This window comes from Muntiacus reevesi, chromosome 6 (assembly GCF_963930625.1).
Source record: "Muntiacus reevesi chromosome 6, mMunRee1.1, whole genome shotgun sequence".
Taxonomy (NCBI): domain Eukaryota; kingdom Metazoa; phylum Chordata; class Mammalia; order Artiodactyla; family Cervidae; genus Muntiacus; species Muntiacus reevesi.
This window is the reverse complement of record NC_089254.1, coordinates 31019566-31042917: the sequence shown is the minus strand read 5'-3', so window position 1 is coordinate 31042917 and position 23352 is coordinate 31019566. Positions and strand designations below refer to the sequence as shown.

The 23352-nt window shown below is 38.6% G+C and overlaps 1 protein-coding gene across 8 annotated transcripts in view; it reads right to left on the bottom strand.

Annotated features, from left to right (window-relative positions):
• Window positions 1-23352, bottom strand: part of RUNDC3B (RUN domain containing 3B) — a 154864-nt gene that overhangs the window by 3903 nt on the left and 127609 nt on the right. For 5 of the 8 annotated variants that reach the window (XM_065939652.1, XM_065939645.1, XM_065939647.1 and 2 more), the window contains 2 exons: window positions 20966-21112; window positions 14599-14720 (listed from right to left, as the gene is read on the bottom strand). In XM_065939652.1, the coding sequence (XP_065795724.1) occupies window positions 14599-14720; window positions 20966-21112 (269 nt within the window). The remainder of the gene's footprint in view (window positions 1-14598; window positions 14721-20965; window positions 21113-23352) is intronic. The other 3 variants (XM_065939648.1, XM_065939649.1, XM_065939650.1) reach the window with 2 other exon arrangements.

Below are 23352 nucleotides of genomic sequence, written 5' to 3'. Positions count from 1 at the left end.
TTCATCATTGACCTATAATATTTCAGAGATTTACTGCTAATTACGTACACACAAAGGTACAATTCAGTGACATTAATTACATTCACACTATTGTGCAATCATCACCAACCACTATTTCAAAAAATTTTCATCATGCCAAACAAAAACTCCCTACCTCTTTAAACAGTAACTTTCCTTTCTTCCCTTCCCCTCAGTCTCTGGAAACCTCTAATCTACTTTCTGTGAATTTGCCCATCCTAGATTCATTCTTAAAAGTGGAATCATCCAGCATTTGCCCTTTTGTGTCTGGCTTATTTCACTTAATGTAATACTTGTTTTCAAGGCTTGTGCATGTGGTATGTATCCCTTTTCCATGGCTCAGTAACACTCCATGGTGTGTGTATATGACACTTTGTTACTCCACTCATCTCTATGGACATCTGGGCTGTTTCCACGTATCTACTACTGAAAATAATTCTGTGAACGCTGGCATCCAAGTACCTGTTTGAGTCCTATTTTCAATTCTTTGAGAGTATATACTTAGATTACACATTTTTAAAACATACAGATTATAACACAGTAATTGCAAAGACTAAAAGTCTAACATACACAGTGGAGTAATATGCAGGTGTAAAAGAGAATGAGAAAGATCTCTATAATTTCCAGGATATACTATGTAGTGGAAAAAGCAAAGCCCATAACGTGTTACATTTTATATTGAGGAACATGAATTTATTTTAATTTGCATATGTTTTTAAAGATCAATAGATAATTAAACTAATAAAACAGTTACTTATGAAAGTAGAAGTTAGCAGAGTTGAGATGAACTTTAGGCACAGTACTCTGACTCTGGGATATATTCACAAGTTTAATTACAAACGGATCTTAATCTATTTTAACTTTTCCTATTTTAGTAACAGAGATAATATTACTTTGAAATTAGAACAATAAGGAAAAGCAAATAATTATGTTCCTATAAACTAGGGACCAATATTTTCCTCATGAGAAAGATATAAAAATATAAAATCAAGTACCTGGAAACCTTTTATGTATGAATTACAAAGTAAATTTAAGGTATATTTTTCTTTAAAATACTACCTAACTAGCGAGTGAAGAGGCTAGAAACAGTGACCAGTCCAGTCATAGCAGGCACCTAGTCTATGGCCCAGATTATGTTCTCTGGTATCATTTTCTAGGGTAAGGAAACTTCTTGGAGAAACAGCTGATCCTGGGTATGGCCATGAAATGTACCAAAGAAACTCAGAACATCTTATTTTCCACAAAGCAAGGAAGCTGTGACAGACTACCAGGATGTCAAAAGGAACAGTCTTTTAAAGGGTCTCTCAGTGTGCAAAAAGGACAGTGACCTCCTAATGAGATGCACTAAAAAAGATGCATTATTTATACTGTATTCTTCCCAATGAAATTAAAAGACGCTTGCTCCCTGGAAAAAAAGTTATGACCAACCTAGACAGCATATTAAAAAGCAGAGACATCACTTTGCAAAGAAAGGTCTGTCTAGTCAAAACTATGGTTTTTCCAGTGGTCATGTATGGATGTGAGAGTTGGACTATAAAGAAAGCTGAACACCGAAGAATTGATGCTTTTGAACTGTGGTGTTGGAGAAGACTCTTGAGAGTCTCTCGGACTGCAAGGCGATCCAACCAGTCCATCCTAAAGGAAATCAGTTCTGAATATTCATTGGAAGGACTGATGCTGAAGCTGAAACTCCAGTACTTTGGCCACCTGATGTGAAGAGCTGACTCACTGGAAAAGACCCTGATGCTGGGAAAGATTGAAGGTGGGAGAAGGGGATGACAGAGGATGATATGGTTGGATGGCATCACTGACCCAAAGGATATGAGTTTGAGTAAACTCTGGGAGTTGGTGATGGACGGGGAGGCCGGGCGTGCTGCAGTCCCTGGGGCTGCAGAATCAGAGACGACTGAGTGACTGAGCTGAACTGACTGATTCTTCCCAAATATGTGTAACCAGCATATACGAAGAATGAACGACCAGAGAAATCTAAATTGTCAGGGATTTAACAAAACAGTTGGCTGGGTGCATAAAATACATAAATGTCAAGTGGGAGAAAAAGTTGGGAGTGGGGGTGCAGTGCTCTGCTAGATGAAAGGACACCAAAGAGACTGAAAACTAAATGCTCTGTGTGATCCTTGACTGGATCAAAAAAAAAAGCAACGAACAATCAGAAAATTAAGAAACATTTCCAGTTACAATAGCATCTAAAAGAGTAAGATACTTAGGAATAAACTTAAGCAAAAGTATACAAGTGTGTACACCGACAACTATAAAATAGTGCTGTAAGAAAGTTGAGGTTAAAATAAATGGAAAAACATCCCTTATTTTGATGGATTGGAAGATAATATTGTTAACATGGCAATGTTTCCCAAATTGACCTAAAAATTCAATGTAATCCCCATCAAAATTCTAATTGCCTTTTTTTTAGAAATGACAAGTTGATTCTAAAATTCATATGGGGGCTTCCCTGGTGGTCCAGTGGTAAAGAATCTGCCTGCCAATTCTGGAGACACGTGTTCGACCCCTGCTCCAGGAAGATCCCACGGAACGACTAAGCCCATGCTCCACAACTCCTGTGGCTGAGCTCTAGAGCTTGGGAAACACAACTGCTGTAGCCCGTGTGCCCTGGAGCCCGTGGTCCACAACAATAGAAGCCACTGCAGTGAGAAGCCCGAGCACTGCAACTTGACAGTAGCCCCCACTCCCCCAAACTAGAGAAAGCCTGCCGCAGGAATCGAGACCCAGTAGAGTCAAAAATAAATGAACACAAATTATATTTGAAATAAAGTCATAGGAAGTGCAAAGGATTCCAAACAACAGAAACAATCTTGAAAAAGAACAAAGTTGTAGGACTCACATGTCCTGATTTCAAGCTTACTGCAAAGCTACAGTAATTTAAGGCAGTGTGATATGGACTAAGGATGATGTTGCACCATCATCAGAACAGAACTGAGAATCCAGAAATGAATACACACATGTATGGGTAATGGATTTCAACAAGAATTCTAGGACCATTCAGTGAGGGAAAGAAGAGTCTTTTCAACAAATGATCCAGGGACAACTGACTACATACAGGAAGAATGAAACTGGAACCTTAGTTCACACCATATACAAAAATACATATACCTTGGATACATGTCAGTTCAGTTCAGTTCAGTCGCTCAGTCGTGTCTGACTCTTTGTGACCCCAGGAATCACAGCATGCCAGGCCTCCCTGTCCATCACCAACTCCCGGAGTTTACTCAAACTCATGTCCATCAAGTCGGTGATGCCATCCAGCCATCTCAGCCTCTGTCTCCCCTTCTCCTCCTGTTCCCAATCCCTCCCAGCATCAGGGTCTTTTCCAATGAGTCAACTCTTTGCATGAGGTGGCCAAAGTATTGGAGTTTCAGCTTCAGCATCAGTCCTTCCAATGAACACCCAGGACTGATCTTCTTTAGGATGGACTGGTTGGATCTCCTTGCAGTCCAAGGGACTCTCAAGAGTCTTCTCCAATACCACAGTTCAAACGCATCAATTCTTCTGCGCTCAGCTTTCTTCACAGTCCAACTCTCACATCCATACATGCCCACTGGAAAAACCATAGCCTTGACTAGACGGACCTTTGTTGGCAAAGTAATGTCTCTGCTTTTTAATTTGCTGTCGAGGTTGGTCATAACTTTCCTTCCAAGGAGTAAGTGTCTTTTAGTTTCATGGCTGCAATCACCATCTGCAGTGATCTTGGAGCCCAAAAAATTAAAGTCAGCCACCGTTTCCACTGTTTCCCCATCTATTTGCCATGAAATGATGGAACCAGATGCCATGATCTTAATTTTCTGAATACCTATACTTAATACATATACCTTGGATTTGGCAGCATTTCCTTAGATGTGACACCAAACAAAAACACAAGCAACCGAAAGAAAAACTAGATAAAATGGACTTTCTCAAAGTCGACAACATTGTAAGTTAAAGAATACTAGCAAGAAAGTGAAAACACACCTCAGAAAGGGAGAAAATACTTGCAATTTGTATTATCTGATACAGGTCTACAATCCAAAATAAACACAAAGAACTATCACAACTCAACAACAAAGAGACAATGCAATTTTCAAATGGTCAAAGGATCTGAGTAGACATTTCTCTGAAGGTGATATACAAATGGCCAATGAGCACATGAAAGATGTTCCACGTTATTATGCATCAGCGCAATCCATGTCAAAACCATGAAGTTCCACTTCATACCTACTGGATGGGGACTTTAAAAGACAGTCAGTGCAAGTGCTGGTGTGGACGAGGAGAAGATGAGACCCTCACTGCTGGTGGGACTGTGAAATGCAACTGTCCGTTCAAAAAAAAAAACACAACAGTTTGGCAGTTCCTCAAATGGTTAAACATATGATCCAGCCACTTCTGTTCTCAGTTATATACACAAGAGAAAAATATAAGCTCACTCAAAAATTTGTACATGAACGTTCATGGCAGCAGTATTCATAAAAGCCTCAAAGTGGAAACAACCCAAATGGTCAAATGACGAACGCGCACACTGTGGTGTATCCACACAACAGAATGTTATTTGAGCATAAAAGGAAATGAAGCAACTGATGGACGCCGTGGCATGGAAGAACTGAGACAACATGCTAAGTCAAAAAAACCAGGCCCCAGAGAAGCTACACATTGTATGATCTCATTTTATGAAATGTTCAGAACAGAAAAAGTCAGAGAAGATAGATTAGTAGTTCCCCAGGAAGGGGAGGGAAGGAGGAATTGGGACTGAACCCTAAGTAGGTACAACAGGGTTTCGTAAAATTTACTGGGTGATGGCCATGTTCTGAAATTAGACAGTGGTGATGGTTACACAACACTGAATATGCTAAACACCATTGAATTGTGTGCTTTAATATGGTGAGTTTAAAAATTTTGTTTTATAAAATGATAGATTTTATATTACAAGAATTATAGTGAAACAGTTTTTTTTCTAAGTCTAAAAGACCTTTTAAAATAAAAGTGCTAAGAGATATGGACAAATGGGTTATAGTTTAATTGTTGGCATTCTCTTTTTTGGATTTTTTTTTTTTTTTTTTTTTTGGTTAGACTTGATGAACTATGTAGCTGTTAGCATAATACCAGTCACATATGAAAGGCTTAATACATGCCTCCCAAAAAAAGACAATTTCTCAATCTTCTTATCAACAACTGTGGTACATTTTAACTTATAAAATTTTTTAAAAATTTAATCAGTAGGGAGGTAGAATTTCCTTTTGTTTTATACCTATTTACTATATCATTCATTAAAATAAATCCTTGAGGAATGTAGGGGCCTATATAAAGGCATAAAAGATTTTTCTGTTTGAATCAAGTTTTACAATACAAGGACATATTTCTTTTCTTCAAGTAATAAGTAACAAATCTCTATTTCTTAAGACTTGTCACATAGAGATGTTAATACTTTTAACAAAAAATGTGAAATATATGTAAAAGTAATAATTAAAGTTCTATCATTAAATTAACCACTTCAAACAATACATTTGATGTATTTAATTTCCAGTAGTTTTTTTTCCCATTTATTTTTATTAGTTGGCAGTGTTTGTTTTTAGAAGGGAAAAACATCTATTATGTTTGTAAAAATGACACATTCATAATAAAAATTTAATCAATGCAGCAAAGCACAAAAGAAATTTTAATGAACTTACCATCCAGCTTACATTCAACAAGAAAAGTAGGTATAAAGAACATTATAAAATAGGGATGATGTCATGAAAGTCTTTAAATTAAATTTTTTTTCATTTTTACTGTGATGCAATGTAAGAAATAGCCAGGAAAAGAAATGCTGAGCTTCCAATACATTTCTTTTCCTGAAGAGTCAGTATTTTTTGAAAGAGCAATCTATGTTGAGAGAGCATGAAAAATATATAGCTACCCATCAAGTCTAAGTGTTTTCTAACATGTATCAATTTTAGAATTATCTATTGAACTCTTAAAATTCAACAGTTTAAAAAAAAAAAAAGGAATTCAAGTAGAGAATAGATAAGACAGGAAGAGATCTTTCACTGGAGGACACTGATGGCGAATAAGTTCTCAAAAATGAACGTCACTTGCCATCATGCATGCTCAGTGCCTCAGTTGTACCCGACTCTTTGTGACCCCATGGACTTTAGTCCAAGAGGCTCCTCTGTCCACGTAATTTCCAAGCAAGAATACTGTAGTGGGTTACCATTTCCTCATCTAGGGGATCTTCTTGACCCAGGAATCGAACCCATGTCTCCTGAGTCTTTCTGCATTGGGACACAGATTCTTTACCACTGAGCCAACTGGAAAGTCCATTAGGGAAATGCAGATTAAACCCATGGTGAGACAGTACAATAAACACTTCAGGTGAAGCGCGGCGGCTGCCACGGACCACGCGGAAGCATGGTGGCTGCCACGGACCGCCGTGCAGAAGTGCAGCCAAGAGGAGCTACCCCTCGCCCAAGGTCAGGGGCGGCGGCCAAGAGGAGCAACCCCACCTCCAAGGAGCGGCGGCTGCACAGGCGCAGGAGGGCCGAGAGGAGCTACTCCACATTCAAGGTCAGGAGGGGCAGCCGAGAGGAGATACCCCTCGTCCAAGGTAAGGAGCAGCCATGAAGAGATACCCCAGGTCCAAGGTAAGAGAAACCCAAGTAAGACAGTAGGTGTTGCAAGAAGGCATCAGAGGGCAGACACACTAACACCATAATCACAGAAAACTAGCCAATCTGATCACAGGACCACAGTCTTGTCTAACTCAATGAAACTAAACCATGCCATGTGGGGCCACCCAAGACGTTCGGGTCATGGTGGAGAGGTTTGACAGAATGTGGCCCACTGGAGAAGGGAATGGCAAACCACTTCAGCACTCTTGCCTTGAGAACCCCATGAACAGTATGAGAAGGCAAAATGATAGGATACTGAAAGAGGAACTCCCCAGGTCGGGAGGTGCCCAATATGCTACTGGAGATCAGTGGAGAAATAACTCCAGAAAGAATGAAGGGATGGAGCCAAAGCAAAAACAATACCCCGTTGTGGATGTGACTGGTGATAGAAGCAAGGTCCGATGCTGTAAAGAGCAATATTGCACAGGAACTGGAATGTAAGGTCCATGAATCAAGGCAAATTGGAAATGGTCAAACAGGAGATGGCAAGAGTGAACTTCAACATTCTAGGAATCAGCAAACTAAAATGGACTGGAATGGGTGCATTTAACTCAGATGACCATTATATCTACTACTGTGGGCAGGAATCCCTTAGAAGAAATAGAGTAGCCATCATGGGCAACAAAAGAGTCGGAAATGCAGTACTTGGATGCAATCTCAAAAACAACAGAATGATCTCTGTTCGTTTCCAAGGCAAACCATTCAATATCACAGTAATCCAAGCTTATGCCCCAACCAGTAACACTGAAGAAGCTGAAGTTGAACGGTTCTATGAAGACCTACAAGACCTGTTAGAACTAACACCCAAAAAAGAGGTCTTTTTCATTATAGGGGACTGGAATGCAAAAGTAGGAAGTCAAGAAACACCTGGAGTAACAGGCAAATTTGGCCTTGGAGCACGGAATGAAGCAGGGCAAAGGCTAATAGAGTTTTGCCAAAAGAACGCACTGGTCACAGCAAACACCCTCTTCCAACAACACATGAGAAGACTGTACACATGGACATCACCAGATGGTCAACACTGAAATCAGATTGATTATATTCTTTGCAGCCAAAGATGGAGAAGCTCTATACAGTCAGCAAAAACAAGACTGGGAGCTGACTGTGGCTCAGATCATGAACTCCTTATTGCCAAATTCAGACTTAAATTGAAGAAAGTAGGGAAAACCACTAACCATTCAGGTATGACCTAAATCAAATGCCTTATACAGTGGAAGTGAGAAATAGATATAAGGGACTAGATCTGATAGACAAGAGTGCCTGATGAACTATGGACGGAGGATCGTGACATTGTACAGGAGACAGGGATCAAAACCATTCCCGTGGAAAAGAAATGAAAAAAAGCAAAATGGCTTTCTAAGGAGGCCTTACAAATAGCTGTGAAAAGAAGAGAAGCGAAAAGGAAAGATATACCCATTTGAATGCAGAGTTCCAAAGGATAGCAAGGAGAGATAAAGCCTTCCTCAGCGATCAATGCAAAGAAATAGAGGAAAACAACAGAATGGGAAAGACTAGAGATCTCTTCAAGAAAATTAGAGATAGCAAGGGAACATTTCATGCAAAGATGGGCTCAGTAAAGGACAGAAATGGTATGGACCTAACAGAAGCAGAAGATATTAAAAAGAGGTCACAAGAATACACAGAAGAACTGTACAAAAAAGATCTTCACGACCCAGATAATCACGATGGTGTGATCACTCACCTAGAGCCAGACATCCTGGAATGTGAAGTCAAGTGGGCCTTAGGAAGCATCACTACGAACAAAGCTAGTGGAGGTGATGGAATTCCAGTTGAGTTATTTCAAATCCTGAAAGGTGATGTTGTGAAAGTGCTGCACTCAATATGCCAGCAAGTTTGGAAAACTCAGCAGTGGCCACAGGACTGGAAAAGGTCAGGTTTCATTCCAATCCCAAAGAAAGGCAATGCCAAAAAATGCTCAAACTACCACACAATTGCACTCATCTCACACGCTAGTAAAGTAATGCTCAAAATTCTCCAAGTCAGACTTCAGCAATACGTGAATGGTGAACTTCCAGATGTTCAAGCTGGATTTAGAAAAGACAGAGGAACCAGAGATCAAATTGCCAGCATCTCTTGGATCATCAAAAAATCAAGAGAGTTCCAGAAAAACGTCTATTTCTGCTTTATTGACTATGCCAAAGCCTTCAACTGTGTGGATCACAATAAACTGGAAAATTCTGAAAGAGATGGGAATACCAGACCACCTGACCCACCTCATGAGAAATCTGTATGCAGGTCAGGAAGCAACAGTTAGAACTGGACATGGACCAACAGACTGGTTCCAGATAGGAAAAGGAGTACGTCAAGGCTGTATATTGTCACCCTGCTTATTTAACTTATATGCAGAGTACATCATGAGAAACGCTGGGCTGGAAGAAACACAAGCTAGAATCAAGATTGCCAGGAGAAATATCAATAACCTCAGATATGCAGATGACACCACCCTTATGGCAGAAAGTGAAGAGGAACTATAAAGCCTCTTGATGAAAGTGAAAGAGGAGAGTGAAAAAGTTGACTTAAAGCTCAACATTCAGAAAACTAAGATCATGGCATCCAGTCCCATCATTTCATGGCAAATAGATGGGGAAACAGTGGAAACAATAACTGACTTTAATTTTTTGGGCTCCAAAATCACTGTAGATGGTGATTGCAGCCATGAAATTAAAAGATGCTTACTCCTTGGAAGGAAAGTTATGACCAACCTAGATAGCATATTAAAGAGCAGAGACATTACTTTGCCAACAAAGGTCCATCTAGTCAAGGCTATGGTTTTTCCAGTGGTCATGTATGGATGTGAGAGTTGGACTGTAAAGAAAGCTGAGCGCCCAAAAATTGATGCTTTTGAACTGTGGTGTTGGAGAAGACTCTTGAGAGTCCCTTGGACTGCAAGGAGATCCAAGCAGTCCACCCTAAAGGAGATCAGTCCTGGGTGTTCATTGGAAAGACTGATGCTGAAGCTGAAACTCCAGTACTTTGGCCATCTCATGCAAAGAGTTGACTCATTGGAAAAGACCCTGATGCTGGGAGGGATTGGGGGCAGGAGGAGAAGGGGACGACAGAAGATGAGATGGTTGGATGGCATCACCGATTCGATGGGCATGGGTTTGGGTAGACTCTGGGAGTTGGTGATGGACAGGGAGGCCTGGTGTGCTGCAATTCATGGGGTCGAGAAGAGTCAGACACGACTAAGTGACTGAACTGAACTGACTGAACTGAAGGTTTCTTGATTTATTAAGTAAATATCTTTTTGATTCTCTACCTCATTAACTTGTGATTTTATCTTTATTATTTTATTCTTTGTGCTTTTTATTTACTTTTTGGTCCTTTTTCTAGTTTTAGGGGCTGGGAAAACTCATTTATTTTCTTTCCTTTTTCAGTTCAGTCACTCAGTCATGTTCGTCCTTTAGGATGGACTGGTTGGATCTCCTTGCAGGCCAAGGGACTCTCAAGAGTCTTTTCCAACACCACAGTTCAAAAGCCTCAATTCTTCAGTGCTCAGCTTTCTGTATAGTCCAACTTTCACATCCATACATGACCACTGGAAAAACCATAGCCTTGACTAGACGGACCTTTGTTGGCAAGGTAATGTCTCTGCTTTTTAATATGCTGTCTAGGTTGGTCATAGACAAGTAAATCTCACAAAGTCTGCTATGCAGAGTCTTCACTGGCATTTTTTCAAAATTCATAATTTCAACTTATATTTTTGTTTCACCCAAGACTTGTTCAATAGATGGTTTATTTATCCCCAGGTGAAAGGCCCCTTTAAAGAAAAAAATTATCAAATTCTATGATTCTTTTGCATTTTGATCAGAGTACTACCTGTAATGTATGTACATCCATCAGGGATATTGGCCTGTCATTTTCTTTTCTGTGTGATATCTTTGTCTGGTTTTGGTATCAGGGTGATGCTGATCTCATAGAATGAGTTCAGAAGTGTCCCTTCCTCTGCAATTTTTTGGAATAGTTTCAGAAGTAGAGGTGGTGACTCTTCTCTAAATGTTTGGAAGAATTCACCTGTGAAGCCATCTGGTCCTGGACTTCGGTTTGCTTGAAGTTTTAAAATTACTGATTCATGGAAGCAACCTAGATGCCCATCAGCAGATGAATGGATAAGGAAGCTGTGGTACATATACACCATGGAATATTACTCAGCCGTTAAAAAGAATTCATTTGAATCAGTTCTAATGAGATGGATGAAACTGGAGCCCATTATACAGAGTGAAGTAAGTCAGAAAGATAAAGAACATTACAGTATACTAACACATATATACGGAATTTAGATAAATGGTGGCGATAACCCTATATGCAAAACAGAAAAAGAGACACAGAAATACAGAACAGACTTTTGAACTCTGGGGGAGAACGTGAGGGTGGGATGTTTTGAAAGAACAGCATGTATACTATCTATGGTGAAACGGACCACCAGCCCAGGTGGGATACATGAGTCAGGTGCTCGGGCCTGGTGCACTGGGAGGACCCTGAGGAGTCGGGTGGGGAGGGAGGTGGGAGGGGGGATCGGGATGGGGAATACATGTAACTATATGGCTGATTCATGTCAATGTATGACAAAACCCACTGAAATGTTGTAAAGTGATTGGCCTCCAACTAATAAAATAATATTAAAAAAAAAAAAAAAAAAAAAAATTACTGATTCAATTTTATTACTAGTAATGCATCAGTTCATATTTTCTATTTCTTCCTGGTTCTGCCTTGGGAGATTGTACATTTAGGAATTTGTCCATTTTTTTTCTTGTTCAACCATTTTACTAGCGTTCGTAATCTATTACGATCCTTTGCATTTCTGTGGTGTCAGTTGTAACTTCTCCTTTTCCATTTCTGACTTTATGGATTTGGGTCTCATCTTTTTTTTTCTTGATGAGTCTAGCTGAAGGCTTATCAGTTTTGTTTATCTTTTCAAAGCACTACCTTGAATTCTTAAACACAGTATTCTTTAGGGTAATTAGGTTCACAAAGAAACTGAGCATGAAGGTACAGAGATTTTTCATATACCTCCTACCCCTGCACATGCACAGTCTCCCATTATTAACCTTCCCCACTAGAGAGTACATTTGTTACAACGGATGAACCTACATGAACACATAATTATCACCCAGAGTCCACAGTTTATATTAGGGTTCACTCCTGATACTGACGATCCTATGGGCTGCACAAATGTATAATGACACGTATCTACCATTTTAGCATCACTGGAGCCATTTCATGGCCCCAAAAATCCTGTATGTGCCACCCATTCATTCTTCCCTCCTCCTCCACTCATTTCTTTTTTTTCCTTAACAAATTTTACTTTATTATTATTTTTGGCCACACCACACAGCATGCAGGATCTTAGTTCCCTGACCAGGGATCGAAATCCACACTCTCAGCAGTGGAAGAGCAGAGTCTTAATCATTGGACCACTAGGGAAGTCTCACATTTGTTTTGATAGTATAAAAATACTCATTATTAATCTCATCTTACTGATATTAAAATGCCTAAAATTAGAAATTAAAGTTTGAATGAATGTATTTTTATATGAAAAACTGTCATAAAGAAATCCACTCATAGTATTCATTAGGTTTTTAAAACATACATACTCTAAATAATGACAGTTTACTCTTTTCCATTGACATTAGTGCCACTAAGACACTCTAATATGCTATCTTTATTGTCCACCTCATCAAAGAAAGATCTGTTTGTATTTAATATACACTGTTTACTAAACTAGTAAAATAGACTAAGGCCTTTCGAGAACATGTCAACAACTATCTTAAAAGAAGCAGGAAATTCATTTTATCACAATTTTCCTATTGCCTGAGACTTCTGGTTAACTGAATTTTTACTTTATACTACCAATAATTTGTTCCTCACAGTCTGTGACACTTCTTATATATACTTATTCTATCAACAAATATTTGCTGACTGTCTATAATTCATCAGACTCTAACAATATACTGGTGAAAATATGCATAAGATATCCCACCCTCATGTGTGGTGAAAGCATTTGTCACCCAGGCATGTCTGACGTTTTGTGACCCACCAGGCTCCTCTGTCCATGGAATTCTCCATGCAAGAATACTGGGGTGGGTTACCATACCCTCCTCCAAGGGATCTTCCCAACCCAGGAATCGAACCCAGGTCTCCCGCACTGCAGGTGGATTCTTTACTATCTGAGCCACCAGGAAGCTACCCTTATAAGCTTAGATCTTAGTGGGGAGTTACAGGTAAGGATCATAGCATACTGTATGGCAATATGTATGGTAAAGTTCCTGGGACGGGGAAGACATGGAGACAGGTGGTGAATTAAGGTATAGCAGCCAATGAGAACCACTTTAAAGAGCTGATATTTGTACAGAGACCTGATAAAGAAGTTGCCATGGAAAGATTTTAAGAAAGGAGTTTCAGGGCAGGGGGAAAAGGAAGTGTAAAGATAGCTGAGGCAGAAATCAGCTTGGAGGCAGTCTGGAGGTCAGTTTGCTGTGGTGTAGAGAACAAACAAAAGAATAGACCGATATGAGGCAGAAACTGGTAAGGATCAGATCACGAGGAAGCCACGAAAAGCAGTTTGGGGTTTATTCTGACTGGCACTGACAGCAGTTACAGAATTTCACGGTGGGTGGCAATAGATTCTGATTTATGTTTTTAATGATTACTGATCACTAAATGGAGAATGGACTGAGAGGAGGCAGGAATGAGAAGAAAGCAGTCCATCCAAGAGGCTTGATTCAGGTGGCCTAGACCACAGTAGTAGTAATGGAGAGGATGAATCAATACATGCAGCATGCATCGCAGTTAGAGGGCAAAGAGCAGCGTCTAGGATAACGCCTATGGTGGTGTCATTTACTGCAACAAAGATGACAGAGAACAAAGGAGGCACAGAAGAAAACAGTTCCTTTGAAGTAAGGAACTGTCTTTCCCTAGACCTCACACACATGACCAAGTGTGGAACTGAGAAGAGCAGAGGAAAAATATGAGAGCATCAGATCATTCCAGCACCAGCTATCTAATCCAAAGTGTTAGAGTCACACACCTAGCCTATAGTTGGGGGGTGGGAGTGGGAAAGGAAAGAATTTTGAACCAGCTATTCTACCGAAATTTAAAAGCAAATAGATGGTGTCTCAGAAACTGAAATGTGATCATATGATTGAAAGTGGCCTCAAAAGTTATGAAACTGAATCAACATCTTGTTCATGAAAATGCAACTCAATGGAAAGAGGAGTGGTTAGAACATGCTGAAAGCAGTAACAGGAAAGAAGATGACTCTTCTATGTTTATTCCCCAAGTTTTTCAGAATATTCAGAAAATGAAATACCAAAAGGAACTCAAGAATGAGTAATCATCAGCTGGATCAAAAACTGCTGAGAAGTTTAACAGGGTAAAGACAGAGGAGTGATGTCAACGATATGGCAGCAGTTGATCACCTTCATAAAATGCATTTTAGTAAGTAGCAGAGACACAAAAGCAAAATTGAAAAAAAAAAAAAGCCAAATTGGAGTGGATAAAAAAGAACACAGGGAAGTGAAGAAATAAAGGTTAACAGTTACAGAATATCTTTTGAGAAGTTTAGCTACAAACACATGAGATAAAAACAAGAGTCGACGCTTTTTAACCACAGTCGACGCTTTTTAACCACAGTCGACGCTTTTTAACCACAGTCGACGCTTTTTAACCACAAAGTGAAGTTGCTCAGTCGTGTCCGACTCTGCAACCCCGTGGTCTGTAGCCCATCAAGCTCCTCGGCCCATGGGATTCTCCAGGCAAGAATACTGGAGTGGGTTGCCATTTCCCAATGGCAGCTTAATTTCTAGCATGCTTCACAGAAATGTCACTATTATTCTTTGGCAATCTTCTGCAACCAAAGTGTGTACAGTGCAGGAAAACATAATTTTCAAATAGATTTTTTTCTTCTTACCTTCACTGATTAAATTTAATGTGTCTTGTTTTCCATCTCCTTCTTGTGACTGACCTGGATCCAGTGAAGTCTGAGAAAGGCTAACCTCAGCTGATAACTGGTCAAGGCTCTGATAACTTTTTCTGTAAGACAAAGGTGAAATACTACTTTAACTTCTTCCCACAATAAAAAATTTCTAGAGATATTCTTTAATGGTTTTCTCCAATTTATTGAATTTTGGGTTCATTTCTCCCCATTTGCTCCCTAAACTTCATCTGTATCATAGCGGCAATAGAAACTGTTGTATCTTTCCCTCTGCTCTCTTTGGAGGTTATTAAATCCACTAAAAGAGGAAAGGAGAAACAACCTGTCAAACAAATTCAACTCCTTACATCTATTTTTGATGATCAGGTTAGTAAAGAAATAGGCACTTCTGCTCATTATCAATTGTCAAAGGTGCAGAAAACCTCAAGTCCCTCAATACACAAATGAAGTTGACATAATTTTTGTTATGAGGATTGTGTCTCCTAAGCACAATACCTTGCTACTATTACAGATGATTTTTACATAAAAATAACAAATTATTGTTAACAATTCGTGTAACTGAGAAATTAAAAAATGTTGGGTAGTAAAATAGCTGTTTGTGTTAATACACCTTCAAGATGATTAACCTCCTTCCATCATCTATTGACAACTGTGAGCCCATTTTGTTTCTTTAAAAAATTTATTTATTTTTAATTGAAGGATAATTGCTTTACAGTATTGTGTTGGTTTCTGCCAAAAATCAACATGAATGAGCCCATTTTCTATTAAATAAATTCACTAGAAATAAATTATAACAGATGAAAATTCAGTTATGAATGGAAAGTTAATGAATGTTTATGTGTAAATGTTCAAATCTTTCTCATATTTGTTTTGTCAACATAAAACCAACTCAAGAGATATATGCAGCTGTGGTATTACTGACATTTCTGGTATGTGACAAAATTCAGTATTATTTCTAAATATAAATGATCCAGGAAGAGGAACACATTTTTCGGGTTCAACATTTATTTCCAAAGGTAGTCAAACCCTATCTAATTTCCTAGAAATGTTATAATAATATTGTAGAAAATATATATAATCTAAATGATCTATGACATAGCTCTTCTCTATTCATACACACAAGAGGAGGTTCACAGATTTATCTGCTGTGTGTGTATTAAGTATGAGGGGGATACAACTGGCACCTATTTGTCTTTTCCTTTAAGAAATGAGGTGAAGGATGAGGCGATGGAATAGCTTCCTAGCTTACAACATGAGCACTTTCTCACTTTACAACAGTGATGACTTTTCAAATGTTGAGAGTATAAAAGTTCTTACTCATAATTTTAAATAGCAAGATAGTCTCTGTAGGAAACTTCTGATAATTGTAACAGATAACACACATACATAACATGTAACAAAAAATGATACCCAATGTTTATATAGCACTTATCAAATGCTAGGCACTGTTCTACATGTGTGTATATATTAACTTCCTTAATGCTCATGGCTACCAGAAGAGGTTGGAATTATTATCATCCCCAGTTTACAGAAGAGGACTGGGACACAGGAGATGAGATTTGCACCTGGTAGCCTGACTCTATGGAGAAGGCAATGGCACCCCACCCCAATACTCTTGCCTGGAAAATCCCATGAATGGAGAAGCCTAGTAGGCTGCAGTCCATGGGGTTGCTACGAGTTGGACACGACTGAGCGACTTCACTTTCTTTCTTTCTTTCGTAGCTAAATTGGTAAAGAATCTGCCTGCAATGCAGAAGACCCAGGTTCAATCTCTGGGTTGGGAAGATCCTCTGGAGATGGAAATAGTAACCCAGCCCAGTATTCTTGCCTGGAGAATCCCATGGACAGAGGAGCCTGGTGGGGTACAGTCCATGGGGTCGCAAGAGTCGGACACGACTTAGCGACTAAGCCACCACACCACCATGAGATACACCAAACCAGGTAACAGTCTGTTCCTATTTCTCAGAGTTAAAATTTTTAAACAGCAAGAGCTTAATCAAAATAAGAACCCAGATAGTAAGAGTCATGCATTGACTACATAAAAGTTCTCAGTTTACTCTATGCCATTACATTGTTAAATATAATTTAAAATTGTAGGAACTGTTGTGAGCACTTGAGACATAATAAAACTCACAGCATCCAATTTCTTACTATAGGAACATTTAAAAACCACTCAAATTCAAACTTCTATATATAGAACTGGGTACCAAAATAAAGGCAAATTAAAGGAAACTGAGTGATAAGTCAATTCAATTATAAGTAAATTTTTCTACAATCTTATACTTCATATCAATGCAGACACAATGATGTGGCTAATTTACATTAGTTATTTGCCCATTAGATATCTTGAGGTAGTCACTGGACAACAGAGTGTGATAAACAGAAGAATAAACTATCCATATGTAGAAAACAGAAACAAATATATGCACTCTATACACAGTGGCACATCACTGTGCATGGAAACTGTTCTTTTTATGCTTGGTTTGATTTCCACGGAAGTATGTTTAAGGAACAAAGTAAGCATTTGCTACAGCAGAACATCTATAAACACTTAATTTACTAAAAATGGAAGGATGTGAGGGAGCTTAAAAGAGGACAAAATGTGAGTCAGGTCGATACAAAACATAACTTGTAAAAGATCTCTACAACCTCAGTGCTTTAGACACACATGAGAAGGAGAACCTGGAATACACATGAAGTGATTATATCAAATGCACTGGAAATCATTAAGAAAAATAGGCCTTAATAGTAGATCATGAAGGGCATAAAAAACCCTCATAATTCTTAATAATTTTGTGAATGGAAGCCAAATTGGGAGACAATGATAAATTTAGAAGACTAAAAAAAAAGTGTAAGTAGAAGATACATATATGGTGACAATGGATCTGATCTGGAAAATAGGAATAATCTAACAAAGTTATGTCACAGGTAATCTAACAAGATTATATAACAAATATTTAACAAGCTCATGTGACCCAGACTTTGCATATAAAGATCTATATTAAAACAGAACTTAGTGGAAAGAAAAAAGAATCAATTGCTCGGTGTGTGTGTTAGGGAGTGTGACTTATATTTATTTATTGTTGAGCTTTTACAGTAATGCCTTAAATGCCTTAAAATTTTTTAACATGATATGCCAATGTTTGAAGTAAAGGAAGAGATATAATAAAATCCCATATAACTAATCTTGTCAGTCTAAATAATCTAGAAATAAATTTGAAATGATATGTTTAAAGCTTTATATACAGTGCAGTAAATAGAAATAAATTTAAGATCTCTTGTGAAAGGGGTCCTTCCATGACAAGGTGATCACAGCCAAGTTACCCAACGGGTCATTTTACCACAAAATTCATTACATCAAATAGCACACTCTCTTTTTTCTAAAACCCAAGTGGGCAAATACATTTACAGAGCCCCTGGAGAAGTTAACTACAGACCTTCCATATCCTCAGCATGAAATTTCAATGGCTCATTACAGGGTCAGTTTCTTTCTCCATATTATTAAGACAGCTAATGTTCCCTGCTAAGGAGGCTCTGGCTACCTCCTTCATGATCTGCAGTTTCTCACAAATGTTTGTTGGACTTATTTAAGACACTGATAAAATGAAGAGGAATTGGTGATCAGGTCAGTTCAATAACTTTGGCCTGTATCATAAGTCTGAGGAGAGCAAAAACTGTATCTTGATGAAAAGCTATGATGTCTCAAACATGATTTATATACAGCACTACTCTGTTCTGAAAATCCATTTCTACATGAAAATGTCCATTTCTACATGAAAAAGTTGGTATTATTTATTTCGAACAACTGGGAATTTGTTGGTCATTTTAAATTTAGATAGGGCTTTAAGAGCTCTCTAAGAAATAGCAGGATATCAGGTGAGTGGATATTGTCCAAACATGAAAGATATAAGGCTATATAAGAGTCCAAACATAAAATATTAATAGACTATAAACAAAGATTCATCAGAAAGGGATTAGGTGCCAAGCAATTTACTACCTCAGATGACTCTTACGATTCCGTTTAAATAAGCATTCCCCCCACGCCAGTATTACATGTGCACAAACAAAAGGCAAGGAGTCATGCTTGGTGTTAAACAGCAAGGAAGCCACAGAAATACTTTCAAATCCTGACTTTAAACTCTAGGCACTGGGATGTCAGCACTGCCCCAAGTGCGTACTTTTGTTCAGGGATATCAGTTTGGCAACAGGGTCACAGAAAAGCAGTGCCAGCATCAGAGGTCTGGCTAGATTAAAATCTCATGATGCTAAGAAGGAACGGGTATCCTTTCTTAACCTAATGGAGAAACCAAGTCAAGAGGGACAAAATCTGCACCCATTCTAAACAGGCAGTTTCGCTGGATTCTCTTCTGAGACTGCAATTACTCTTGTTGCTGCTACAATGTTTTGTAGAAGACAGCCACTATTACTACATGCAGAGGTAACCCAGAAATAAACCTTCCACTCGGATGTCCTCACTGGTTCCCCAGGGGGCAGCCCTGTGGGCAGGCAGTGGTATGCACATGTCTTTCTGCTAAAACATTTCACCACCCACTATCTACAGTGACAACATAGGTGTTGTAATAAAAAGCACAGTTACTAGTCTTTTAATTTGTCAGGATATAATAATATTTTTGCAGTTATAAAAGCAGGAGCATCTTATGTTATAGATAAGTATACCAAGTATTGCTATAAATTCAGGATTTCAATTATAAATTAGAAATACAAATAAATATTTTTGCATACAGTAAATGTGTCACAGAAAGATAAAATTATATGCTAGAATAATAAGATATATCCCAGTTATTTAAACCTTTCATAGGATGTAAGGGGAACTAGGTTCCAATCCATGAAAGACCCAGTCAACACCCTGAATCCTACTCAGTGTGGTGCAGGAGATGATGAAGAGAGTCCTACTGATTCATTTTGTAAATAACTGGCTCATATTTCCCTACTTATCTCTGACAATCAATGAAACTAATAGGCAAGTAAACATAAAAGCCTCCAGCAATCTTTTTTAAACAACAAAAGGTAAAAATGTATTTTGAGTTCTATCTCTGAAATGAGAAAAATCACAGAGGAAAGTGGGCAGGAATTAGGTCTGTGCTAAGACATTCCCTGTAGTTTCTACAAGGAAATGTAGTGTCAGGCCACTAATTACCTAGTGAAAGGTGGCCTAAGAAGCACAAAAAGAAGTATATTGCTCTACCAATGAAGGGCTTCCCCGGTGGCTCAGTGGTAAAGAACCTGCCTGCCAATGCAGGAGACGCAGGAAACGTGGGTTCGATCCCTGGGTTGGGAAGATCCCCTAGAAGAGGAAATGGCAACCCACTCCAGTATTCTTGCCTGGTTAAATCCCATGGACAGAGGAGCCTGGAAGGCTACAGTCCATGCAGTTGCAAAGAGTTGGGCATGACTGAGTATGCATGCACTACCAGTGAAATTTTTAAAAGGGCTATAAAAGAAAAGCCGAGAAAAAAAACATAAAGAGAGGGGGAAGAAAAAGGAAGAGAGAAGAAAGAGAAGGAGAAGAGAGGGAAGCAGAGGAAGGAGGGACAAAGGGAAGGGAAGGGAGAACCAAAGAAGATGGAGGGAGAACAGGGAAAACTATCAGAAAAATCAGCTGAAGATATGAAAATAAAGACATTGAAAACAATTATCAAGATAGGAAAGTAACTAAAAGCCAAAAGAAGGTAACACGATTTACAAGTTCTGAAATGAAGATTATCTAAACAAAGAGAGCCTAAGATTTTGCGGCTCTCAACAGGGGGAAACAGTAGCTAAGTGAAACAGTCCTGAATGCTGGGACAAAGAAATAGGAAAAGGATCTTGTGTCCACGGGTGGAGTGATTTTATCTTCAGTATCCCCCCAAAATTAGGTTTACTGAAAAATGAACAAAACTCTTTCAGACCCACCAAGAACAAGTAAATTTCTTTCTATCCTTTTATGACATGGAATTTTGTGTTTTAGAACAAGCATGAAAATTAGTTCTAATGTAAAAACAAACACCACAGCTAGAATTCAAATACAGATGGCTCATTAAATACAAGCTCACTGACATAACTGAAGGACTGGCTGAAGATTCAGTAGAGAAGTGAGTGGCTACTGTAATACTACACAAGCGTTTCTCAACGTTTTTACTTCTCCAGGGTGCCGTGGCTTTGTAACATTACCACATTTGCGGCCTTCATATAACCTTACCAAGCCAAAATAGTCTTAAATCCTACTTCTGCTCTGAGCTAAAAATGAATTCAGAAAAGTATTAGAAATCAAAGTGGAGAGTCATATGTTGCGGTACAACTAAGTTTGTAATTATTTGGGGAAAAAAAAAAGGGTCACACTTACTCATACCACTGTTTATTGTGTTTTCGGTAAAGCAACGTGTCCAAGGCAACAGCATTGACATCCAGAGCTCCTGGGGAAGGCCACTGGTTGGTGAGGTGGGCAGTTAACTCTTGTCTCGATCTTAAATCATTATTCTTTAGCACAGTCCTGTGAATATTAAGATGGTGAGTGCTTTTGTCTTCACTGTTCTGCAATGGTAGAGGAACCTAACGGTATCAATTTAGGCCCCCAAATTCACCTTTTAAAAATGGTATGTTAACAGACTGGGGACAGAACTACAGGAAGGCTGGCTGGGGCTATGACTGTTCTGTCTCCTGCAGTTTGTGTTTTTCATTCTTTCTCTACCTGCTGTAACAAATCACTACCTGTGAAATTCAGGCTTCCTATCTTTTCCCCAGAGATATTACTAAAGGACTCAAGCTGCACTGGACATCGTAACTAAAAAATAATGGTGATATCCTAAGAGTTACAGGTAATTAGATGCCAATAAAAACATAAAAGAGAGTAGAGATTCCATCTGTTTGATTATCTAGCTTCAAAATTCACAATGTTGAAGTAATAGTAAACAAAAGAATTAAATAGAAATAAAATATAGAAAAATAGAAAATAAAAACTATGAGGTTCCTGTAATTGTTTCTGATAGAAGTGACTACCAATAAATCTTCATGAAAATAATTTCCTCAATGACAACTGCATTGAACCATATACTCTACCAGAAATTTTCTACAGAATGAAGCCACTGTAACAACTCATGGTTTTATTTTCATCATCTGTAGAGTTGTTACTCATTAATACAACTTGGAAAAGAACTAGCTTTCTGCCAAAATTTCAATTTCACAAAACTAATTCAACATTTGAACTGTTAGTTCAATTAAAAGCATAATTCTTTTTGCAAAGCTCTAATTCTACCTCTAGAATACCTTAAAATATCATCTAGGCAATCTGCATTCTCAAGCAGGAATCCAGGACTTTAATGTCCCAAGGTTCTGAGCAATCAGCTCAGAAGTAGGAAGTAAAATGTGCTTGCACTAACTTTCAAAGACCACAGTCCTGTTGTGGGTGGCAGACAGCCAGCAGTGTGCTAGCTAGCAAGCCAATCCTGCATTAGAGAAGGCCAGCCTGCACAATACCACTGGTTATTAACCATGATTCTAATAGAGCAATACCACTTTTAAATGTCTCTACAAGCTACAAACAAATATTCTGATTTTATAGAGATCTGATTTTATCTGTGTGCATTTAAAATGTTTGTTCCAAAAAATAAAATATTTGTTCCACTATGTCCATAAAGAAACATTATCTGATGTAAACAATAGATTTTCTCCTAAAACTGGAATACTAGAAATGAAATAGGCAGAGGTCAGTGAGAATGTCTCCCATTAAGATACTACCTTAAGCAAGGTTCAACTATTTCATTTCAGTAGAGAAGGAATGAAACACTTAAAAAAGACTTCTAGGGTACTTTAACATTAGTTTTTACAAAAACAGTAGAGAGGGATTAGAAAACTTCTAAGATTGACAGAAAAATTGTGTAAAGCAGAAGTGGTTACTGGCCAGAGAATCTATTAAAATAAACTATCTTTATTTTGGTCTCTATTACTACATTTTTCTCTTTCACGTTTCCAGTGGATGTCACTGGAGAACAGAATCTCAAAGTCATAACTGGCCTACAGGAAATATTCACAGCAGAATGCAAGAAAGGCACATAGGCATCTGAGGAAAGGACACTGGTAAAACTCAGTTAATGAAAAGTAAGTGCACCACCTCCACTTCAGAATATGCTGTGGAAAGTGAAAACTTTTACACCATGTAGAATGGAAAAAGGGACTGAAAGTTCACACAATTTCTTACACACTATTTGCCCATGGATAATTTTTGCCCATTGATGAATTAGGTATTATCTTTTTCTGTGGGAACCTGCCTGGTCCTCTGGAACAGGATATAAGAGATTTCAGCATTTTGAACAGGTCTAGTTTTTCATCCACGCCACACCTGGTTCCCACCATCTGTGAGGAATGTGGACAGAGGAAATCCTAGCACTTGCCCTGCGGCTGTGGAACGCTAAGCTTCCTGGATGATCCTGGTAAGGGGACCCTTGCTCTCACCACCCCCGTACACTAGGAGGCAGGCAAGTGAGCTGGTTAGGTTGAGAACCCCACCCCTGAATTCTGAATCTTGACCAGAGTTCATTTAGGGTGATAAACAGACAAGCAGTTTATTTCTTCTAGCAGTGAGGTCCTGACCAAGATGTACCAAAAAAGAGACAATCCTATTTCCCAACCGACTGAAAGAGCTCAGCCTGCTGCTAACATTTAAGGTTAATAATTCTACAGAAAGATGCACTAAGAGAAAATTGATTAATTTACTAAGAAAGTAGAAATAATCGA